At 37.9% G+C, this 25,000-nt stretch overlaps 1 protein-coding gene across 1 annotated transcript in view; it reads right to left on the reverse strand.

Moving 5' to 3' along the window:
- Positions 1-25,000, reverse strand: part of LOC311306447 (myosin-4) — a 79,133-nt gene that overhangs the window by 50,082 nt on the left and 4,051 nt on the right. The window contains exons 2-7 of the mRNA XM_084434845.1: positions 22,362-22,526; positions 12,868-12,969; positions 10,102-10,206; positions 7,508-7,594; positions 5,863-6,008; positions 2,966-3,056 (exon numbers count right to left, since the gene is read on the reverse strand). Of these exons, the coding sequence (XP_084290971.1) occupies positions 2,966-3,056; positions 5,863-6,008; positions 7,508-7,594; positions 10,102-10,206; positions 12,868-12,969; positions 22,362-22,526 (696 nt within the window). The remainder of the gene's footprint in view (positions 1-2,965; positions 3,057-5,862; positions 6,009-7,507; positions 7,595-10,101; positions 10,207-12,867; positions 12,970-22,361; positions 22,527-25,000) is intronic.

The following is a 25,000-nucleotide window of genomic DNA, read 5'->3' on the forward strand; positions in this document are numbered from 1 at the left end:
AGCTTCAACAAACTTTGCTTTTGCTCACAACATTTGAGCAAACTTGGATTTTCATTCCCAGAGAAACTTTACGTTCAACTTAGAAAACAAGACTTGTGCATTCCTGAGAAACCTTTGCGTTTATTTGCAAATCTTGTGCGTTCCCTGAGGAACACCTTCCTGACATGAAGCAGGAGTGACAGAGGTTAAACTAACACTGCTTTTCAACAGCTTTACATGATCTAGCTCTCTCTTTCTGTTCCAGTATATCATTCTGCTGTCGTTCTCTGAGGCCAACAGAGCGCAGGTTACCCAGACCCAGTGAGGTCACAACCAGACCCAGTGTGAGGTCACAACCAGACCCAGTGTGAGGTCACAACCAGACCCTGTGTGAGGTCACAACCAGACCCAGTGTGAGGTCACAACCAGACCCAGTGAGAGGTCACAACCAGACCCAGTGTGAGGTCACAACCAGACCCAGTGTGAGGTCACAACCAGACCCAGTGTGAGGACACAACCAGACCCAGTGTGAGGTCACAACCAGACCCAGTGTGAGGTCACAACCAGACCCAGTGTGAGGTCACAACCAGACCCAGTGTGAGGTCACAACCAGACCCAGTGAGAGGTCACAACCAGACCCAGTGTGAGGTCACAACCAGACCCTGTGTGAGGTCACAACCAGACCCAGTGTGAGGTCACAACCAGACCCAGTGTGAGGTCACAACCAGACCCTGTGTGAGGTCACAACCAGACCCTGTGTGAGGTCACAACCAGACCCTGTGTGAGGTCACAACCAGACCCAGTGAGGTCACACCCAGACCCTGTGTGAGGTCACAACCAGACCCAGTGTGAGGTCACAACCAGACCCACAACCAGACCCTGTGTGAGGTCACAACCAGACCCAGTGTGAGGTCACAACCAGACCCAGTGTGAGGTCACAACCAGACCCAGTGTGAGGTCACAACCAGACCCAGTGTGAGGTCACAACCAGACCCAGTGTGAGGTCACAACCAGACCCAGTGTGAGGTCACAACCAGACCCAGTGTGAGGTCACAACCAGATCCAGTGTGAGGTCACAACCAGACCCAGTGCGAGGTCACAACCAGACCCACAACCAGACCCAGTGTGAGGTCACAACCAGACCCAGTGTGAGGTCACAACCAGACCCAGTGTGAGGTCACAACCAGACCCAGTGAGGTCACAACCAGACCCAGTGTGAGGTCACAACCAGACCCAGTGTGAGGTCACAACCAGACCCACAACCAGACCCAGTGTGAGGTCACAACCAGACCCAGTGTGAGGTCACAACCAGACCCTGTGAGGTCACAACCAGACCCAGTGAGGTCACAACCAGACCCAGTGTGAGGTCACAACCAGACCCTGTGTGAGGTCACAACCAGACCCAGTGAGGTCACAACCAGACCCAGTGTGAGGTCACAACCAGACCCTGTGAGGTCACAACCAGACCCAGTGAGGTCACAACCAGAACCAGTGAGGTCACAACCAGACCCAGTGTGAGGTTACAACCAGACCCAGTGAGGTCACAACCAGACCCAGTGTGAGGTCACAACCAGACCCAGTGTGAGGTCACAACCAGACCCACAACCAGACCCAGTGTGAGGTCACAACCAGACCCAGTGTGAGGTCACAGACCCACAACCAGACCCAGTGTGAGGTCACAACCAGACCCAGTGTGAGGTCACAACCAGACCCAGTGTGAGGTCACAACCAGACCCAGTGTGAGGTCACAACCAGACCCACAACCAGACCCAGTGTGAGGTCACAACCAGACCCAGTGTGAGGTCACAGACCCACAACCAGACCCTGTGTGAGGTCACAACCAGACCCAGTTTTCTGGCTCTTCGGAAAAATTTTACATTTGTTTTGTGTTTTTTTCTTCATCGGAATGGTATAAAACTTGGTAAAGGTTTTGGCACTTGCTATATGAACACAAATAAATCATGGATATGATTCATAAAGGTTAAATGGTTCTGAAAAACGTCACACTTGAGCTCCTCACGGTCAGAAACGAGCGCATTGGAAATGAATGAGACGAGTTTCCTCTAGTGGAAGCGTTTGGTACTGCAGCCGAACAACATCTCACTGAAAGATCATTTATTGAGATATCAACCTCAAATTTTTAACACTTGTTTAGATTTATGGCTTTGATTTTCTTGCAGTTTTAGAGTAAAACATGTTTTTGAAAATGTATATTTAATATAAAAATTTAAAATGGTATTTATGCACATTTTTCATAACAATAAATGTAAAATTCTGTAACTTTAAGTTCACTTTTTAAAACTTTTCTCACTTCAGCAATAATCTGCCAAGCGTCATCTTTGAACAGAGATCAAACTTCCGTCTGTGTTTTAAAGCATTCAAGATTTACCAGTTTAAGTTGGAAATTAAATTTTCAGGTCTATGCTCAAAAAGTGAATAAATGGATTATGAATACAACGTAAATATAATTTAGTACCATAAAATCCCCTGAAAATACACAATATTAAAAAAATAGTACATTCATTTAATTGAAATAAAAATGTACAAATAGTCAGTCATTTCTGACCGACATGCGAAGAGGGTTAAAAGAGGAGTGTGAGGTTTCAGCCAGAGCCGTCCCTCTCCAGAGAGATGTTATCACTTAGAAAATCTTGCATTCGTTTACAAGACTTGTGCATTCCTGAGAAACCTTGCGTTTATTTGCAAATCTTGTGCGTTCCCTGAGGAACACCTTCCTGACATGAAGCGCGAGTGACAGAGGTTAAACTAACACTGCTTTTCAACAGCTTTAACATGATCTAGCTCTCTCTTTCTGTTCCAGTATATCATTCTGCTGTCGTTCTCTGAGGCCAACAGAGCGCAGGTTACCGCAGGTTACCCAGACCCAGACCCTTCTTCCCTCTCCAGAGAGATGTTATCAGCCGGACTGTGTGTGTGTGTGTGTGTGTGTGTGCGCGCGCTGAGAGACAGGAATGCTCTCGCTCACCTGGATCTCCTTATTCTTCGTCTGCAGGCCTGCGTTCAGATCCTCCTCCTCCTCCAGACGGCTGCTGACGCTGCTTATCTCCACATCTTTCCTGACGGAACACAGACGGGAGAGGGAACGTGAGGGTGGGAGTGACAGCGCTAATTCAGCATGCGTCGTTTGCTAGCCGTATCCGATAAACGTCAGACATGTCTCAGGTTATTAAAAGTGCCAGTCAACCCCAGCACGACATCTGAAGGACTTATTGATGGATGTAGATTGTGAATTGTCCTGTACTGTATGTTGTTTTCTTAACAAAAGCCCCTTTAAGGCAAGCCGGTTCACTCGACGGACAGCTTGGCAACACCCGGCACTGATATTTATATTGCGCACGCAAGAACAGCTCCCGTCAACATAAGCCTGTTGCTAAGGGAACGGGAAAAATATAAGATGGGAGGACAAAATTACATTTCAATGCTTTTATGTTATTTTTCAAAAATGTTAAAAGTATTGCACACCCTGCGGAAATTTGCATTCACTTACAAAATGTATCCGAAGAAACTTTTGCATGCCCAGAGAAATTCATGCCAAACCTCTGCATTCTGCAGTAAAAGCATTGCATTCCCCCACAAAACGTCTGCGTTCCACAAAGAAACTCTAATAAAGTGTTGCGTTCCTCCAAGAAACTTTGCGTAAGCTAACAAAACTTTTGCATTGCCCCGTGAAAATTTACGTTGGCTTACAAAATGTTTGCGTTCCACAAAGAAACTTTGAATTCCCCAACAAAACTTTTGCATTCCCAGAGAAATTCTTGCAAAACTTTTGCATTCTGTCTGTAGTAAAAGTGTTGCATTCTGTTTGCGTTCTCTAGTAGGAGTATTGTGCTCCTCCGAGAAACATTGCGTTTGCTCGCCAAAGCATCGGAATAGTTATAGTTTTATGCAGTTTTGCGAGCAAACACACGTTTACTACAGAAAGGTTTCTCGAGTTGGTTCACGTAGTGTTTTTGCGCTGAGCGTCTGTGTTGTACGTCACATGCATCACACACATGACCAGCGTCGGCCAATAGTGAGCCTACGTGGTGACGTGTAACACAGACGCGCTGCGCAAAAACACTACGTGAACTAACTCGAGGCCCAGAGAGAAGGAAATGAATAGTGGAATAAAGTCGTTATTTGGGGGTTTTTGCGCACAAAAAGTATTCTCGTCACTTGATATACTTAAGATTGAGCCACTGGAGTCACTTGGACTATATTAACGATCTCTTTAATAACTTTTCTGGGCCAGCAAGTTTCAGTCCCTTAGAAGCCTATGGAGGAGTGATCCAGCTCTCAGATTTCATCAAAAATATCTTAATTTGTGTTCCGAAGATGAACGAAAGTCTTACGGGTTTGGAACAACATGAGGGTGAGTAATTACTGACAGAATTTTCATTTTTGGGTGAACTATCCCTTTAAATTTGCGAAAAATTTAGTTTTAGTTCCATAACATTGGTTCATGGAAACATGTCATTTTACAGATTTTATTGACATTTAGAAAATATTGCATAAGTTTTGCACAAATCTGTAATGGAAACCAGGATATTGAGATACTTTAAAATAAGAAATAAAGTCATACAGTCGGATAGAAAGCTAAACTGTGGCAAGTAAAGCCGTAATTGTGAGATATAAAGTCACATTGTGAAATATGAAGTGAAGTCAGATATTACGTCACAGTTATGAAAAATAGAGACTGGGACAGAAAGTCACTATTAATGCAAGAAATAAAGTGACAAAGTGAGATATGAAATGGCAACTGTGAGAAATAATCACAATTACCTTTTTTTATAAACAGTGTAAACAGGTTTTCAGTATCTAAGAAAGACTCAAATCTCAAGTTTTAAGTGTTGGTCAAGATTGATTTTCAATATCATATTTCATCAGATCAACCATAACCAAACGGGTCATGCCTCCATCAGAAAGCTGATTGGCTTCTATTCCTACAACCACTATATCGAGAAGTTATGATCGCCCCCCCTTTTTAACCCTTCATTACTTGAAATATTAAAATCTGAAGGAAGGAAGGAAAGAAGGGACATTTATAACAATTTCCTTTTTTCTTCTCATTGGGCCTCCATGAAACAGCCGGTTTTGGTTTCTTCAGAATAGACATCGCTCTGCAAACTAACAAGCCTGAACAGCTTCAGGAGCCCGGAGGCTTTATCTCATCAAAGCACTGCGAACACAGATCATGTTATAGACAAGAGCCATCCAAACATCTGTCTCACTGAGACGTCAAACATCTCAGGGCAAGATCATTTGCTTCAATGCATTAATATATGGACGTTTATTCTCCATTGACAAGTTCAGGGATTCCTGAAATTCTTCAAACTATTTCAAAAGATAATTAATTAGGGATGCATGATATATCAGCCACCATATCAGTATCGGCTGATATATGTTATTTATATTTGTATCAATATATTTTTATTGTTATCGGCCTGATGAGAACATTTGTCTGATATATTAAAGCCGATAAATAGTGCATTATCTCCTTCAGCTGAGACTCTTCAGATGCCACTGTTCAACATGATGGGTTTGAATTGCTTGAAATATGATTGAAATCACTTTTAAAAAAGGAAAATAGAGTTCAGTGCAACATGTGCAGCGCAAGTCTGTCATATCGGCTACATAACATTATCATGAGAACATCATGAGGGACATGATGAGACTTTAGTTTTTGTAATCAGGCTCTCAAAAATGATATAAAATGTGGATTTAGATTTATCGACCAATATATCAGTTATCGGCTTTCAGATATAAAGAATTATCGGTTATCAGTATCAGCCAAAAATTTCATTCAAAGAATCGGTGCATCCCTATGATTGATTCATCAGTGAAATAGATATGAAGTGAAGTTCTCCAGTGTTGGTAACGCACCTCCTGATCATCTCCTCCAGACTGGCCCTCATCTTGCCGATCTCGGTCAGGTTTTCCATGCCGTTCCTGCCGTCTCCCTCCAGCCTCCTCCTGCTCTTCTCCAGATCTGTCCTGTGTTTACGCTCCTGCTCCAGAAGATCCTCCAGCTACAGGACCAAATCATAGAGACGGGATGGTTGAAACCGGGGCTCCGACATCAGTTTTCAAAGCCCTATTCTACGGTATCACACATGGGACATTCTAAAACACTTAACCTGAAAAACGCTTAACGTGTGTAGACTACGTGGCTTAATGTAATAAGACAGTGTTATTAAAAGACCAAACTCAGTAAACATCATACTAATAAAGTATACCATGAACAGAAAAAAAATGCAATGCGTTTAATTACACGTTAAGCATTTCCTTCCCATAGAAAGCCATTATAAGAAAACGCTTAAAGGATGCAAAATTCACTTTTATATGGTGTTTGCATATAAATGTGTCTTTGCAGTGTGTGGACACAACCACCATACAATGAAAGAAATCCATTCACTCCTTTTTTTTAATCTTCAAAAAGTCTAAATACTCTCAATAAACAACCGGTTGGATTTTCTGAGCACTGTGATGTCATAATGCTCATGCCCCGCCACGACCGCTGACGGACTGTCCCGTATTAGCATATTTACGCCCCCAGCCATTTGTATACTGTCCGTCAAGGCATCACTTTATATGTCTTGTGTCGACGCCCCATGGAAGGGTGGGGGGTGGGGGGGGCAGTTGCTCATTATCATTTAAAGAGACATGCACCGAAATGGGTCGCTGTTTTTGAGGAGGTAAAAAGGGTGTTGTTTTACACAACCTTTACATGTTACAAACTTTACATGAAGACCGTAAAGAATCATACCAACTTGCGGAAAATGAGCATCCGATGACTCCTTTAACGTGGCTTAATGTAATAAGACAGTGATAAAAGTAATGCATTACTTTTCTAAAAAAGTAACTAAGTCACGCAATTAGTTACTTTTTAAGGAAGTAACGCAATATTGTAATGCATTATTTTTCTAATAAAGTAACTAAGTCACGCAATTAGTTACTTTTTAAGGGAGTAATGCAATATTGTAATGCATTACTTTTCTAATAAAGTAAAAAAGTCACGCAATTAGTTACTTTTTGAGGGAGTAACGTAATATTGTAATGCACTACTTTTCTAAAAAAGTAACTAAGTCACGCAATTAGTTACTCTTTGAGGGAGTAACGCAATATTGTAATGCATTACTTTTCTAAAAAAGTAACTAATTCACGCAATTAGTTACTTTTTGAGGGAGTAACGCAATATTGTAATGCATTACTTTTCTAATAAAGTAACTAAGTCACGCAATTAGTTACTTTTTAAGGGAGTAACGCAATATTGTAATGCATTACTTTTCTAAAAAAGTAACTAAGTCACGCAAATAGTTACTTTTTAAGGGAGTAACGCAATATTGTAATGCATTACTTTTCTAATAAAGTAACTGGAGTAACGCAATATTGTAATGCATTACTTTTCTAAAAAAGTACCTAAGTCACGCAATTAGTTACTTTTTAAGGGAGTAAAGCAATATTGTAATGCATTACTTTTCAAAGTAACTTTCCCCAAAACTGTTCTGGACCGCAGACACAGACTCACATCTTCCGCCTGAAGCTTTAGCTTGGCTTTCTCTTTGGTCAAGAGGTTGACCTTCTCTTCCTCGCACTGCAAGTCCTCGATGGCCTGCTGCAAAGATAAAACAGAGAATCTTATGAGTCTGTCGAGCAGATGTGGCATAAATCTGACCAGGATGCTTTCATTCGCCCGATCACACAAGATGTCAGAGGAAGCATGATGTCTTAATCAAATCAGACCCTGAAAGGCACATTCATTCCTGTCTAAAGCAAAGCAAAGCAAACAAAAGTGCAAACCACACCGCGCCAACCCAACACTTTGGGTTTTGACTCCTTGAATGAAGAGCTCAAATAACAATCTGACAACTCTGGCAACCGGGTTGAGAAGGTAAAACCACCGGTCGTAAATCACACAGATGAGCTGCTACTGTTAGACATCTGGCTTACGTTACTCAACACCGCTCGTAGAGTTTTATAGAGCACAAAAGAGATCGAGAGAAGAGAAAAAGACATTTCTTGACTTTCCAAGGTGAACTAAACGGTGCTCTGCATCAACATGAACACAGATACTGTACAGCAGCGGCCAATGATGGGATGATATTATAAATATTTTATAGTTTTTAAATATAATTTAAAAATGTTTTAATGTTTAATGTTTTTTTTTTCAAAACACTAAACTTGGTCAAGGTATTATTCTGACAAAATTATTTGGCAGATGGTTTATTTTACTATGCAATAAATAAATGCATAGAAAAACAAAAAGCTCACAGGAAAAAGCTCACACATTGACTACAGCATAATCAGTTGTGAATATTTGGATGGTTCTCTCTTGTTTTTGCATAATCAGTTGTGAATATTTGGATGGTTCTCTCTTGTTTTTGCATGTGTTGCCAAAAATTATGTCAGCAGAATTTGTAATGTTTCTTTGCATTATTATCACACATACAACAATCGATTCCAAGCACAACTACACAATATGCTTATAACATCTTGAGTCCCCCTGTGGTGAAAATCCAGCTTTTAATGTTGTTTATGTGTCTATGTGGTGTTTTTAATATGCTTTAACACAAAGCATGTGTAAGTTCATAAGTCGACACCATTGCTGAGTATTTCCTCCTTAAAACTGCAGTGAACCAAAGACAGTCTCAAACACACGCTTTGAAATCGCTGGTGTTTCTGACGTCACAAACTACCTTGTAACCAATCAGATCAACGTGTGATCGTCAACCAGTGGATCTCTGAGCTGAGTGAGTGAGTGGAGGCGGGGCTCATTTGCATATTCATAGAACCGCTTATACTAAATGAGGCAAGGGTGTCGAGTTACAGTCAAGCTGCTTTAAGGTATAAAGAAATATGTCATTTTGGTGATTAAAGAGGAGTTTTAAGGGATAAAATTATTGACTACAGGGTGACTTTAATAATATTTGAATAAAGGGTAAATGAGGACTCATGTGCAGCTTAATTCCAATAATCATGCGCAAGCATTGGCTTGACTTGACAACTTGACTTAAACATGAACATAAAACATAACACTCACCAACAGTGGTTACAGGGAAAAAAGCTAAACAAAAGAACAATGCTAACATGAGTGCTATTTATACACAAGAAGAGTTGTTGTGAAAAATCAAACAATGAACCAATGAGAAAACTAGACACATGACACATAAGACTAGGGAAGCACATGACAGGATCACATGACAAACAGGAACCATGACTATGAAAAGTACAAAATAAAACATAAATACATGAACGTAAACGTGTACCAAAACGTGACTCTGAAGATGTTAATTAGACCGGACATCAGTTTTGACCACTAATGTATTATTATTATTCATTGGGAATAATGAAATAATAATACATTTATTTATTTATTTTTACGAAGAAATTTCCTTGATATTTATGTCCTTATGCCCCATAAAAAATAGAAAATAAATAAAAATTAATTTGAATTCATAAATTACACAAAAAATCATCACAGAGACGTGCATTCAAGCCAGGATGTGTATGAATTGCATTTTAATGCATATCTAAATGAATAAATCTTGACAAAAAAAACAAAAACATAAAACAGCATCACGACACGGATGCATGAAGACATATTACTTCTGAAGTACTTAGCAACATTTGTTCTGAATTATCATAAAAAACACATGAATAATTCATCAATTTTATGACATGTAAATCCGTTTCTATTACGAATAGTGCCATAACGAGCCATGCACTGTGTTTAGATCAGTAATTTCAGAGCGGTTCACAGCTGAAACTCATTATAAACCATTTTACAGGAAATATTTTTCATTATTTAAGAAATAATCACAGCAGTGACCTGAACTCTCTAAGTTACTTTCCAGATTAAAGTAGGAAACGGCTTGTTGTGCCAGAGGGAAGTGAACGCTAACCTGTTAACGACCCCCAACTTGTCTTCCAGATGCGTCTGTCCCATGCAAATGAAAACCCTGTGCTGATTGCCTCATGACTGACCTTTACACCAGTGCATCCCTGAAAACCACGGTGAAAACTGTCCAGCATCTGTCTAAGCATCACCAGTGGGACACACTGCTACTGTTCATCCTGATCATTAACAGAGAATGCAATCCCATGTGATTTCACGACACTCACCTGGCTCAACTCCACCAGGTGCTCCTTCTCCTTCTGCAGCTTCTGAAGCAGGTCGTTCTTCAGCGCGAGATCCTCGGAGAGCTTCCTCACCACAGAGTCGGATGACTACAGGGAGTTGAAGAAGCAACATTTGTAAGATAAACATGTGCAGTTAGGAAAAATTGTTGCAACTGTGACCAAGTCACAATTACGTTGCAATAAAAAGAGAAATACATTTGTAAAATGAGAATTAAATTCGTGATTATGGGAATTAAAGTCACAATTACAAGTAATAAAAAGTTGCATTTATGAGTAATAAAGTCGTAATTACAAGAAAAAGTCGCAATTTTGAACAATAAAGTTCTAATATGAGAAATAAAGTCACAATTACGAGAAATAGTAAGAATTACGAGAAATATTCAGAATTATGAAAAATTGTCACAGTTATAAGAAATAAAGTCACAATTACCGTACGAGAAATAGTTGCCATCATGAGAAAAAAAGTTTTAATATGAGAAATAAAGTCACAATTACAAGAAATAGTAGCAATAACTAGAAATAAATGTTCAATTATTAGAAATAGTCACAGTTAGGAGAAATAGTCGCAGTTATTAGAAATAGTTGCAATTACAAGAAATAGTCGCAAATACGAGACAAAGTTGTCATCGCGAAATAGTCACAATTACAAGAAATAAAATCAATCATAAGAAAGTCACAATTACACGAAATAAAGTCACACAATTACGAGAAATACTTGCAACTACAAGATATAGCAAACAAATTTAGTAAAAGTCACAATTACGAGAAATAGGTCACAACTACAAGAAAGACAATTATGAGTAAAAGACACAATCACACTAAATAAAGTCACACAATTACGAGAAATAGTCGCAACTACAAGAAATAGCCACAATGAGTAAAAGTCACAATTATAAGAAATAAAGCCACAATTACCAGAAATTGTCATAATTGTGAGAAATAAAGTCGCAATTTTGAGAAATAAAGTCACAATTACGAGAAATAGTCAAAATAGCGAGAAATAAAGTCGCAATTACAAGAAATAAAGTCTCAATATGAAAAGTTGCAATCACGAAAGTTGCAATTTCATTAAAAAAAGAAAAGGCTCACACTGACTTTGTATGTGGCAGATGTGATTTGTTTCAACAACGACATGAGGGACTAATAGAGGACGAGAGTGTGTGTGTGTGTGTGTGTGTGTGTGTGTGTGTGTGTGTGTGTGTGTGTGTGTGTGTCTGTCGGAGCTTTGAGAAGCAGATGTAGAGCAGAAGGGTAGAGAAGCTCCTCGAATACTTTCATCCTGATACACAGGTGTCATTTCACTTCCCTCTGAACTCAAATAGACATAAACGAGAAGTATGAGCAGATGAATATCTCCACTCCAAACATCTGCAGTTACTGTAAATTCTTAAGAGATGAGACAAAATCATAATTGGAAAAATTATGGACTGCGAGCTGTAATTGAAAGGTAGCACACCTAGCTTGAATTAGAAGTATGAAGTGCAGTTAAAGGTAACAATTATTATGATCATGTCACAAAGCCTAAGGAACTTATTATATTTTTGAACATTTCAAGGGTTTTGTTTTCAATTTAGAAACAATGAAAGCTGAATGTCATGCTCTTAATTTTGCTATGTGTGTTTGAGTTGAGGTCACAGGGGAAGTCACCCACAGTTTTGCTATGGCAACAAATGGACTACAAACTGTTTTCACTTGAAGAGTAAAAGAGCAAACAAGCTGTACAGGTCTGGTCTTGTGTGTGTCACCGTTAGCGCCAGAATCTCACACATTTAGCATGGGCAATATGTCATACAAGCACCTACTTAAGGATCCGGACAACTGCTGTCAGAACAAAATAGTTCTGCATATATATCTAGAATATATATCTAGAATATATACGTCAAATTTCAAGTGTGAATTGAGAGATAAAGCGAAAGATAGTCTGGTGAGAAATAAAGTTGTAATTATAAGATATAAAGTCACGATAACAAAAAAATAAAGTTGCATTTAAGAAATAGTCACAGTTAGAAGTCACATTTGTAAGATAAAAAAATGAGCAATTATGAAAAAGTTGCAACTGTGACAAAGTCGCAATTGCAAGAAATAGAGTTTCAATTCTGAGAAATATAGTTGAAATGATGAGAAATAGTTGCAAAGACAAACGAGACAAAGTTGCAATCACGAGAAATACATTTTACAATTACAAAATATAAAATTGCAATATCACGAAATAAAGTTGCATTCATTCAAAATGGTCACAATTAGAAGTCATATTTGTAAGATAAACATTTGCAATTATGAAAAATTGTTCTAACAGTGACAAATCAATTCCAAGAAATAAAGTCAATCACAAGACAAAGTCTCAATATGAAAAGTATAGTTGCAATTATGAGAAATAAACTTGCAATTATGCGAAATAAAGCCCTAATTGTAAGATATAGTCACTTTTTTACTCAAAGCTTCCTTAAAGTTTCCATGATTTCAGTTTTGCCTGAATGTTTCCAAATGCATACTTACAAGTTTTAAAGAAAATAAATGATTCCTTATTATCTGAAGTTAAAATCAAGATTAGTCCCAAGTTCCAACAAAAAAAAGTGCTCCAAAACATGAAGCATGAACGATTACAATAAACATTCAAATGATATTCTCCAGACAACTAATGATGCATGATTTACAGAGGAAACCCTCATCGGAGCAGATAATCGCTGCGCAGTAAGAGCGCGGGTCAAACGCGTGTCAGCCAGAGTGTGTGAACCTCCTCAGTCCTACCTGTTTTCCCTTCTCCACTGAAGTCAGTGTGTTCTCCAGCTCCTCCAGACGCTCCTCCAGATGCTCACAGCGCTGCTCGGCCCGCTGGAGGCTCTCCTGCTCCTGGAGACCCAGAGAACGAGAGGCAATGATGAGTCTCACACTGCACACCGCATTCAGCCTCAGGGGAACAACTTCACAGGGTGATGACAAGAAAAAGAGCAACAAAACAGGCTCAAAGTGTAAAGCAGCAGCTGAGCTTTTCACCATTGTCCTGTGATCTGAAGACTGTGGCTTCTAAAAGCATGAGGAGGATAAAACGAACTTGCCGCAGGATCCTGAATACAGCCCACACCAAATTTACGATAAAATTTCAAATGAAAGACACTATTTCTTATAAAGGCAACTTTATTTTTCGTAATTGTCACAATTATGAGAAGTCATATTTGCAAGACAAACATTTGCAATTTTAAAAAATAGTAATTTAAAAAATAGTAATTTTAAAAATAGCAATTATGAGAAATTAAGTAGCAATTACGAGATATAAAGTTACGATTAAAAAAAGTTCCAATTATCAGAAATAGTCGCAATCACGAGAAAAAAATATGCAATTATGAGAAATATAGTCACAATTGCGAGAAATAGAAGCAATTATGAGAAATAGTCACGAGAAATATAGTCACAATTACAAAAAATACAGTTGCAATTAAAAGAAAGTCGCAATTTCGAGAAATAAAGTCGAAATTACGAGAAATATAGTCACAATTACAAGAAAAATAGTTGCAATTAAAAGAAATAGTAGCAATTATGAGAAATAAAGATGCAATTACAAGATATAAAGTTGCGATTAAAAAAAAAGTTCCAATTATGAGAAATAGTCGCAATCACAAGAAAAAAATATGCAATTACGAGAAATACAGCCATAATTACTAGTAGTTATTACGAGAAATATAGCCATAATTACGAGAAGTAACAGTAATTATGAGAAATATAGTCGCAATTGCGAGAAATAGAAGCAATTATGAGATAGTCACAATTACAAGAAATAGTCACAATTACGAGAAATAACATCACAATTACAAGAAATAGTTGCAATTACGAGAAATATAGTCACAATTAGTGTTGCACGGTGCACCGATACTTCAAAAGTATCGCGATTCTCGGAAATTAAAAAACGTTCGATACCTACATTTATTAGTATCGATACTTCTAAGAATGACCGCGTTCCAGATTTGTAAGGTCGGCGACACACTGGCTGCGTGGCGTCTCAGCTGCGTGGCGTGTCCATTTTAATTTCAGCTCCCATGTTAAGAGCTAGAACACTGCCTGCGTGATGCGCGCCCGAGCCGCGCGGAAAACGCGTGCATGCTAGAATAGAACCAACGCCTATTTTTCACGCGACACGCAAGCGCGTTGGAAGCGTTTCCAGGCAAAATAAAATAGGAAAAGATGTTTCTATGTCATTTTGACACGAATACATATTAATAAATGACATTTTGATGTTTGAAAGTCTAGGTTTTGACATAAATGCAGATATAAATGTAAAAAAAAATATCGATTTTCAAATACTGCACCATACAGAACAAAATATTCTGTAGCCTATTTTGCCGTCAACACTGCCGACGTTGTCTTTGCTGCTATATATTTATGTTTAAACATGAAGTATAGGCCTTCCACAACTCTCTCCCCATATGTCAAATATATCACCAGTGAGGCTTATCATATGTTACCAATATTAGGCTAAACATTGTTTAATATCGCTGTTCATATTTTTTTCAAAGTTCAGAATCAAGATAAAGTTATTACCGGTAACTCTTATGTTTATTATGATAACTGAGATAATGCTGCTAAATGTATTATTTTTTTACCTTGAATGTCATTGCTCTAATTTATTTTTTATATTTTTATATTTCATGTTTTGTTCAAATGTTTAATATATCTGCTGTTCATATGTTCATTTATTAGTGTGTATTATGATTAGAACGTTGTCCCGGTTTTAAAATAAAGCACAGCAATGATATTTGAGAGTGTTTCTCCCTTTTCAGGAAAAGTATCGAAAAAGTATCGAAATCGCAATTCTTGACTTGGTATCGGTATCGAAACAATAATTTTGGTATCGTGACAACACTAGTCACAATTACAATAAATAGTTGCAATTAAAATAAAGTCGCAATTTCGAGAAATAAAGTCGCAATTATGAGAAATATAGTCACAATTACAAGAAAAATTGTTGCAATTAAAAGAAATAGTAGCAATTAGGAGAAATAAAGATGCAATTATGAGAAATAGTCACAATTACAAGAAATAGTTGCAATTACGAGAAAGTCACAATTACAAAAAATATAGTTGCAATTAAAATAAAGTCACAATTTTGAGAAATAAAGTCACAATTACAAGAAAAATAGTTGCAATTAAAAGAAATAGTAGCAATTATGAGAAATAAAGATGCAATTACAAGAAAGTCACAATTACAAGAAATACTCGCAATTACGAGAAATACAGTCACAATTAAAAGAAATATAGTTGGAAATACAAGAAATATAGTTGTAATTACAAGAAATAGTAACAATTACGAGAAAAATAGTCACAATTACAAGAAATTTAGTTGCAATTACAAGAAATAGTTGCAATTACGAGAAATATAGTCACAATTAAAATAAGTGTAGTCAAAATTACGAGAAATAAAGAAATATGAGAAATAAAGTGACCTTCTCCAACAGCCTCAGGCGACACACATTCAGAGGGTCACGACAGGAAAAAGAGCATCAATAGAGGATCAAAATGTAGCACCTCGTATCCAGCAGCTGAGCTGTTCACAACTGTCCTGTGATCTGAAGACAGAGGCTTCCAAAAGCATGAGAAGGACCAAATGAACTTCTCACGACGAAGCGGATCATTTATCAAACTAGTCCCAACAGGACATAAAAAGCTCTGCTTTCTGATCTCTCCTTAGAAACTTGTACTTAGACACGCATCATCATGGCTAAAGTATCTGTACCAAGTTAAAAACACACAAATATGAGGGTCCTTGCAAAGTTGGCTCTGGATGCGTTATGCATATTTTTTCCATAAATGTGCTTATTGTGCTCTGAATTCAATCACCCTGACAAGTGCCCCCACTCATACGTATTTGACTATTTAGTCAATCTGTTTATAACACTTTGTTATCAACTAAGACATGAATGGAAGTGTTACATGAGAGACAATAACACCACTGGTTCAATATTTGGATGCTTTGTCATGTATAAAAGTAATATTTCTAATGCCATTTGTTAAGTGTGTGCTTAATATATATTTGTATCCACTTTTGTCGAAATAGGCGTAATATGGTTTCGGTTGATTCATTCGTTAAACACAATGCATGGACACCCCTGATACACTTGCAAACAGTAATTAGTGGTTTTTGCCACGGCACCGCTGTGATTTCCACCTGGCGGATGTTAAAACATTCGAGACTTAGTTTGAAGGAAGGACTTTGAGCACGATCTAGGGAATGTCATACTTGGGAGTGCGCTCTTTTGACTTTTACCAATAAGGACTGTCCTATCAATGTCCTAACAACTGCATAGCAACCTATTAACCACTCTGAACGCTTTAGCAACTATATAACAACGCCCTGACAACCATACACAACACACAAGCATTGTTTTGCAAGCTCACATTACATTTTCGCAATTCTGAAATGATGCACTTTTACTCTTCAACAAAAGTGGTCTAGTTCATTACATGATCATATCAATTCAAGGATACAATTACAATATTAAATGCATTCATTTGGCAGACACATTACAGCAACTCAACAGTGAAGTGAAGGTAAACATTCACAGGTAGGCGTTCTCTGGGAACCAAAACCCTGACTTTGGCGTAACCGGCACCATAAACATGCATTATCAGGAGAACACACACACACACACACACACGCAGTACCTGATGGAGTGGGACTGATGTGGTGAAACTGTCCCAATCCAGGTCCTCATGCTCAGCTTCTACATCAGTGAGGGAACGACGGACAGACTCAACCTGACAGACTCCGTCCATCTCTGAGAAACTGCAGTGATTTGATCTGAGCGGGACGCCCTCCTCCCTGCGTCTCTAACAGCTGGAGGGAAACTACAGGAGGCGTCCAGCTGTTCGAGATGTAATGCATCCAGCGCCGGCCTCGTTCAGAAGTCCTGCCCTGGTCTAACACAAACAGGCGCTCTCGTTTGGGCCGAGGTGTAGAATAACAAACGGTGTGATGCCACTATCTGTCACGAAAGAGCTCGCGTTAAAGCGAATGAATGAGAAACGGGAAACGAGAATCTCTCTCGTGCATTTATTTAAAAAAACAATCCATGCCTACAGTCTGGAAAATGTCTGTGAGTGTCAGAAGAACAAAGCTATTATTGTAATCTATGTAAAAATCTGTTTGCCATTCATTTTCTACATGAATCACCAGACAAAACACTCAAAGCACTCAGACATCAACCATTTACATCTACAACAGGTGAACCAAGAACCATTACTGGCAGACGCTGATCATATCTCAACAGGTGTGCCTGAATCAACGCATGTAATCTATGGTGTGTGTAGTTTATTATTGGTGAATTGCATTCCCAACTACATACCATACATGTGATGGATGGCCCGACACCCACCATCGGCTGAGACTGCGTAGAGTTTCAGACAAAATAATGGTGGCCATTATGACGGCCTCTTCATGAATCTCAATGCTAATCATGACGTAATGAGATGATGATGCACGGGCACAGACATGAACGCCTTCACAATCTGCTTCAAATATGAGCATAATTTATGACCAAACAATCTTCCCACTTTCCCAATGAATGAATATCAACAGATTTTCTTGTGTTTGTTTATAGCATGACAACTGTTGAGAAGGGAGTCCGTAAAAACACCAAAAACTTTAATATATGAAATGCATTGATTTATAGAGGTTTAGCTTGAATCCATTATGAGTATTTGAACAGTTTTGCATTTAACTCCACAAAAGTCCCATGAAACATCAGTAGATGTTTATGTCTTGCACCAGCAGGCCTATATAGGATCTTAATCTGCTTTCAGTTACTCTATTAGATTCTTGGCCCAAAAGCGATTAGTTAATGACTGATAATGGGCATTTTACTGCCATAATAAAATGTTGTCATAGAAGCTTGAACAGCAAACATGAGCCTTTCTGCGGAGAACCTCTTTTAAAGTTAGATACTAAAGCTTGCACCCGCCATGGAATAAAAATGATAATTACGACTTCTTATCTTGCAATTTTGACTTTTTACTTGGAATTCTGAGTTTCTTGAAATTGTGAGACTTTTCCCCCATAGAATACTGAAATTACATCTAACTTTTTTCACAGAATTCTGAGTTTACTGTACATCTCTCAACTCTGACCTTTTCCTTGGAATTCTGGGTTTACATCTCTCAACTCTGACCTTTTCCTTAGAATTCTGGGTATACATCTCTCAACTCTGACCTTTTCCTTGGAATTCTGGGTATACATCTCTCAACTCTGACCTTTTCCTTGGAATTCTGGGTATACATCTCTCAACTCTGACCTTTTCCTTGGAATTCTGGCTTCACATCTCTCAATTCTGACCTTTTCCTTGGAATTCTGGGTTCACATCTCTCAACTCTGACCTTTTCCTTGGAATTCTGGCTTCACATCTCTCAATTCTGACCTTTTCCTTGGAATTCTGGGTTCACATCTCTCAACTCTGACCTTTTCCTTGGAATTCTGGGTATACATCTCTCAATTCTGACCTTTTCCTTGGAATTCTGAGTTTACATCTCTCAATTCTGACCTTTTCCTTGGAATTCTGAGTTTACATCTCTCAATTCTGACTTTTTTCTCAGAAAACCAAGTTTATATCCAGAAATTGTGTTTTTTCTCTGAATTTTCTTTGAATTCTGAGTTTTCTTAGAATTGCGAGTCTAGATTGCACAACTGCAAGATATAAACTCGCAATTATGAGAAAAAAGTTAAAACATTTGAGATTAAATAAATAAATAAAGATTCAGTGGCAGAAATAAGCTTCCATGGGATACTTACTGAAGTAGCTGCGACGGTATTTCTGAATTCTCAGGACTAAATTCAAAAGTTTGAGACAAGAAACAGAGAAAGATGAGAGAGACGGTCATGAGCTGTCTGGAAAAGTTGAAACGGCTGTTTAGATCTGCACTCGTTCTGATCATTTGGAAGTTATTGGTCGTATTAATAGATTCCAGTCTTATGTCCATAACAAAGTAGAAGAAACCAACTTTTCTAACTGTGCTAAACTCTTCAGTCACACAAAAAGATCTGTGCTCAAACGAGTGCATTAAATGTGATATTAAAAGTGTGGTTTTAAAATAATGTACTCTCTGATAAGACCCAATTAATCGACTGTCTCTAACCCAGTAATCAGCGGTTGTGGGCTGACAGCAGGAGACGGATGAATTACGGTTGTGTGAATCGGGATCTGGTGTAATTACAGCAGAGAGATGGGGATGGAATCAGGGAGGAACACGGAGAGGGCCCATTTTCCAAGAACACTGGAAATGTACAAGATCAGCCAGAATAACCTTACACAGGGTCAAATGCATGATTCATAATCACCTGGCATTAAATAATGTATCATATCAGCATTTGTTCACTCTGTGGCGTCCAGTTTGTGTTAAATTGATATTCCTGCACACAGAACAGGACAACACTCTGACCCTTTCCGACGGCTATCCAAAAATACAGTAAAAAATGTAAGTTTCATCATCTTGAGCCAGAAACTGATGCTGTGTATTCTGACCAGGCAGCACAAAGATATTTTACTCTTTATTACCAGCTAGAGGTGCAGAAAAGTCAACACACCTTTCATATTCAGTAAAAAATAATGACTAAACTTGCTTGGCAAAGGATGATTCTGACAGCCTCCCATAACCTGATGACACGTACAGTATTATACAGGTCGGGTCAGTCCAGACACCTGCAAACATTAATGACTGTATCAATGTCTCCTAAAATATCATTTGACCCGTGTCTGACAAGGCAAGATTAGGTTGTACGTTGGAAATGTCATGTGGTGCGTGAATGATTCAATGACTCATTTAAAAAGTTAACTTGTTTCATAACTGGATGTATCAGTGTTTTTGAACGCATATTTTGAATGAATGAATGAATGATTCAATGACTCATTTGACTTCAATTGTTTCATTAATGGAAGAATCAGTGTTTTTGAACAAATCTCGATGGATGGATGGATGGCTCATTTAAAAACCTAACTTGTTTCATAACTGGATGTATCAGTGTTTTTGAATGCATCTTTTGAATGAATGAATGAATGAATGAATGACTCATTTAAAGACTTCAATTGTTTCATTAGTGGATGGATGGGTGGATGGATGGATGGATGGATGGATGGATGGATGGATGGATGGGTGGATGACTCATTTTAAGACTTCAATTGTTTCATTAATGGATGAATCAGTGTTTTGAACAAATCTCATGGATGGATGGATGGATGGATGGATGGTTCAATGACTAATTTAAAGACTTTACTCATTTCATTACTGGATGAATCAGCGTTCTTCAACGAATATCTTGAATTAATGATTCAATGACACATTTTTAACAGTCACTTGTCGCCACCTACTGGTGTAACGATGTAATGACGCAATCAAGTGTCAAGTTACTTTTAAAAGGTAGTTTACTGTTTTTGATCACTACCATAGACAACAGTGTTTATGTCATAACTTTAAACTTTCATCCCAATGCTTCTGTGATCGTCTCTGTCAATCGCTGTCATTTAGGAATAAGATTGTGTGGGTTTGTGTGAGATCGCAATCTGTCAAACGATTAATCACGTACCTCTAATTAAAAATAAATGTTTTTTTTTAACACACATACATACATATATATATATATATATATATATATATATATATATATATATATATATATATATATACACAAACACACTGGAAGAGTCAAGCTTGGCTACAAACTTTAAAGGTCACTGCATTAATGCACTTATAAACACACTTGTTCACTCCATCTGAGCCGCAATACAATGATTTACTGAAACAAAGAGAAGCGTATAAGAGAGCCGAGCATCTGCTAATGCATTCACCAGCTCAGATCTTCCTCGATCTTGGCTGAGCTGCAGCGTGGCATTTCTGCAAGCTCTGGCAATATCAGCACAATCCCAGACCCAGACATATTTCACCCAGCGGGCGACACAAAACCTTCAGCTAATAGTGTCGTACTCGCTTCCCATGGTTGTGTTCCAGTGGGTGGGCTGTAAAGACACACAATCCCGTCTCTCCGTCACAATAAGACTCAGTCAACAAATAAAAACAGTCCGTATCAGATCACAGATGGAAGGCGGATCTTGCACATTTGCTGAATAACTCAGTCTATGAAAGCATATTATTATGCACTGTAAACTGTCTACCAGCAGAGTAATAAATAACTACCTTAATATGAAACAGCAGGAATAAAACCATATAGAGCCAGAGTCCAAAAGTCTGTGAGCGCACTGACAATACGCTTTCAGCTGGAAACAAAAGATTTAGGACTTTTAAAAAACACAATTTTAGCATTGTGATGCAAATATTCAACATGGAAATAAAAATATTTCAGATTCTGCATTTCAAGGTCACTAATCTGTAGATAGATTTACAGTAATATTTATAAAAAGCATGTGCATTTAAGTGGAAAATGTTAAAGAGAAGCATTTTCACTAGTGCACTGGACACTAATCTGATCATTTCTAATATAACTGTTAACACTTTATATGGATAGTCCACTTTAGACATTCTACTGACTATAAGTAACTTTGCAACTACATGTCAACTTATTCTCCTAACCCGAACCCTAACACCTAACAGTCTACTAATACTCTAATGAGAGTTAGGTGACATGTAGTTGCAAAGTTACTTATAGTTAGTAGAATGTCTAAAGTGGACTATCCAAATAAAGTGGAACCATATAATTTATGACAAATATTTAATACATTATATTTATCACTCGAGAAGCATGTGCATTATGAAAATTAAAATATTTCAGATTCTGCATTTCAAGGATAGATTTATAGTAATATGTATATATTTCTTTTAAAAAAAAGTGCATTAAAGTGAAAAAAAGTCAAACAAGCTTTTTCAGGAGTGCTCTCAGACATAATCTGATTACTTCACATTTATCACTCGAGAAGCTTGTGCATTAAAGTATAAAATGCCAAAACAGAAGCATTTTCACTAGTGCTCTAGACACTAATATGATCATTTCTAATATAATTTATAACAAATATTTAATTCGTTATATTTATCACTCGAGAAGCTTGTGCATTAAAGTATAAAATGCAAAACAGAAGCATTTTCACCAGTATTCTAGATACTAATCTGATTATTTCTAATAAATATTTAACGCATTACATTTATCACTCGAGAAGCATGTGCATTAAAGTATAAAATGCCGTATTTGCACTAGAACGGTCAGACTTGACTCTCTGTCTTCTGTGGGCATTCCTGCATCAGTAATGAAGACTCACAGCACGCATCTGGACGAACACCTCCTGTTTCTCGTGGCTCAGCTCTGAGTTTTCCCCCTCCAGCTGTCGCACTCGGGACAGCAAGCGCTCGCTCTGCTCGATGGCTTTCTTCAGCTCGTCTCGGTCCCTCATGACTGTCTGTTCTCTGGGCTTCAGTGGATGAACCTGACGAAGGAGAAAGAGTGTCTTCAGTCTCAGCGGCTCCTCCTGCTTCTTACACTGTAATCATCACTGAACTGACTTAAGCTGGACCGGGACGCTATTCTCTTCTGGAAACAATCTTTGTTGCATTATTTTCCTGTTATCTCTGTAAAGCTGCTTTGAAACACTCAGTATTGTACAAAGCGCTGTATAAATAAAGGAGACTTGACTCTCCTGGATCAAACACGCACACAAACTGCTTCGATGTACAGAGTACACGATAAAAAGTCAAAAGGAAAAAACGGTAACACTGTACAATAAGGTCATTAGTTAACATTATTTAATTAACATGAACTAACAATGAGCAATACATTTGTAACAGTATTTATTCATCTTTGTTAATGTTAGTTAATAATAATCCAGCTGTTCATTGTGTGTTCATGTTAGTTCACAGTGCATTAACTAATGTTAACAAGATTTCAATCATGTATTAGTAAATGTTCATTATTAGTTCATTAACTAAGGTATTTAACTAATGTTAACTAATGAACCTTATTGTAAAAAGTTGCTGAAAAACCATTAACAGGATTAAACTGCATTAAGTAAAAGAGTCTGTTAAAGTAATAGTGTGAAAATCTCACTGAAATTCAAGGAGGTTGTCCATTAATGACAATCATTATAAATAACAGGAGGTTGATCAGACAGCAACACTGTGTCGGCTCAGATCCGGCCCAGACTGAATCCACATGTCCCGGATGTGGGCCGGATCTGGGCCGACACTATGATGCTGTCTGGGTCTGAACTGAAGTATATACTGTAAATGCTGTGCCATAAAGCAGTGCGACTCTGTGTCTGCCTCTATAAAGCAGTCAGGTGATGTATACATTATATTCAATGTCATACAAATATATTTCTCTTAGCCGAGGTTAAAGTCCCCCTGTAGTCAATAATTTTATCCCTTAAAACTCATCTTTGATCGCCTAAATTACACATTTAAAAATTTTTCCTTTAATCTTCATCAGATGCTCATTTTCCACAAGTTGGTATGATTCTTTAGGGTCTTCATGTAAAGTTTGTAACATACTTTGGTTAAAATTCCTCAATGGTTGTGTAAAACAACACCCTTTTACGTCCTCAAAAACAGCTCTGTTCACAGCGACCCGTTTCGGTGCATGTCTCTATAAATGATAATGACGTGCATGTCTCTTTAAATGATAATGATTCATTGTATGGTGGTTGTGTCCACACATTGCAAAGACACATTTATATGCAAACACCATATAAAAGTGAATTTTGTATCCGTTGAACCCTTTAAAATATCTTGAATGTAACTCGACACCCGCGGTTCTATGAATATGCAAATGAGCCCCGCCTCCACTCACTCACTCAGCTCAGAGATCCACTGGTTGACGATCACACGTTGATCTGATTGGTTACAAGGTAGTTTGTGACGTCAGAAACACCAGCGATTTCAAAGCGTGTTTTTGGTTCACTGCAGTTTTAAGGAGGAAATACTCAGCAATGGTGTCGACTTATGAACTTACACATGCTTTGTCTTAAAGCATATTAAAAACACCTCATAGACACATAAACAACATTAAATGCTGCATTTTCACCACAGGGGTTTTTTAGATAAACATTCTTATAGATATTATAAGCAAATGATAACTATGAGGGCATAATCTGTCAATCTGTACATCATCATGTCTACTGGCTTTATTATTCAATGAATTATCTTATTATTATTATGCACGGGTACTGTCTCATTAGATGGTCAGAAACAGCACTATATGTGTCAGTATTTGCACGTGCACGATTGCGTGTGAATCTAGAAAGCAGTTCAATAAACAAGAGGTTAATATTGAATAACTTACATTTTGGACACAACATAGACAGATATTGTTGCATCATCAACGAAAATAGTTCCAAACGAAGCGAGTCAGAGTCACGCCATGTGTTTCCTTCCTGAATGAATCGATGCTTTTGAACGATTCGGTTACAAAATGATTCAAAGACTCGCTCATGCGGAATCGATACACAAGAGTCTCTTATCGCCACCTACTGATTCTGATAGGTCATTTTTGTTGGATTCTTTTCAGTGTTTTCTATTCTTTTATCATATTGCTTATAATTCTCAGGGCTCTCGTGGCTCATTATCATTTGATTCAATCACATTTGTTATATGTGTCAGGTGTGGCTTATATGCAGATTTTTTATTTTAGATGTACAAAAATAGCTCATTACTGTATTAATAAGTCTTGCACATTCACTGAAAATAGCTCACTTCTGTGTTGCAAAATAAGATGGATAGGAAGACTTATATACCCTATATAGTACATCTAGAGGATAATTCATTACAATTATGTGTTTAGTTGCACAAGCAGGGGATTATGTGTCAACATTAGCTTTACCGCTAAAGTCTGATGAATATCATCATGAAAGCTTTCACTGTATTGTCAATCATTCTTCTCATCTCAATTTTGCAAGATTCAACAAGC

Source organism: Rutilus rutilus (assembly GCF_951802725.1).
Source record: "Rutilus rutilus genome assembly, chromosome: 16".
Taxonomy (NCBI): Eukaryota; Metazoa; Chordata; class Actinopteri; order Cypriniformes; family Leuciscidae; genus Rutilus; species Rutilus rutilus.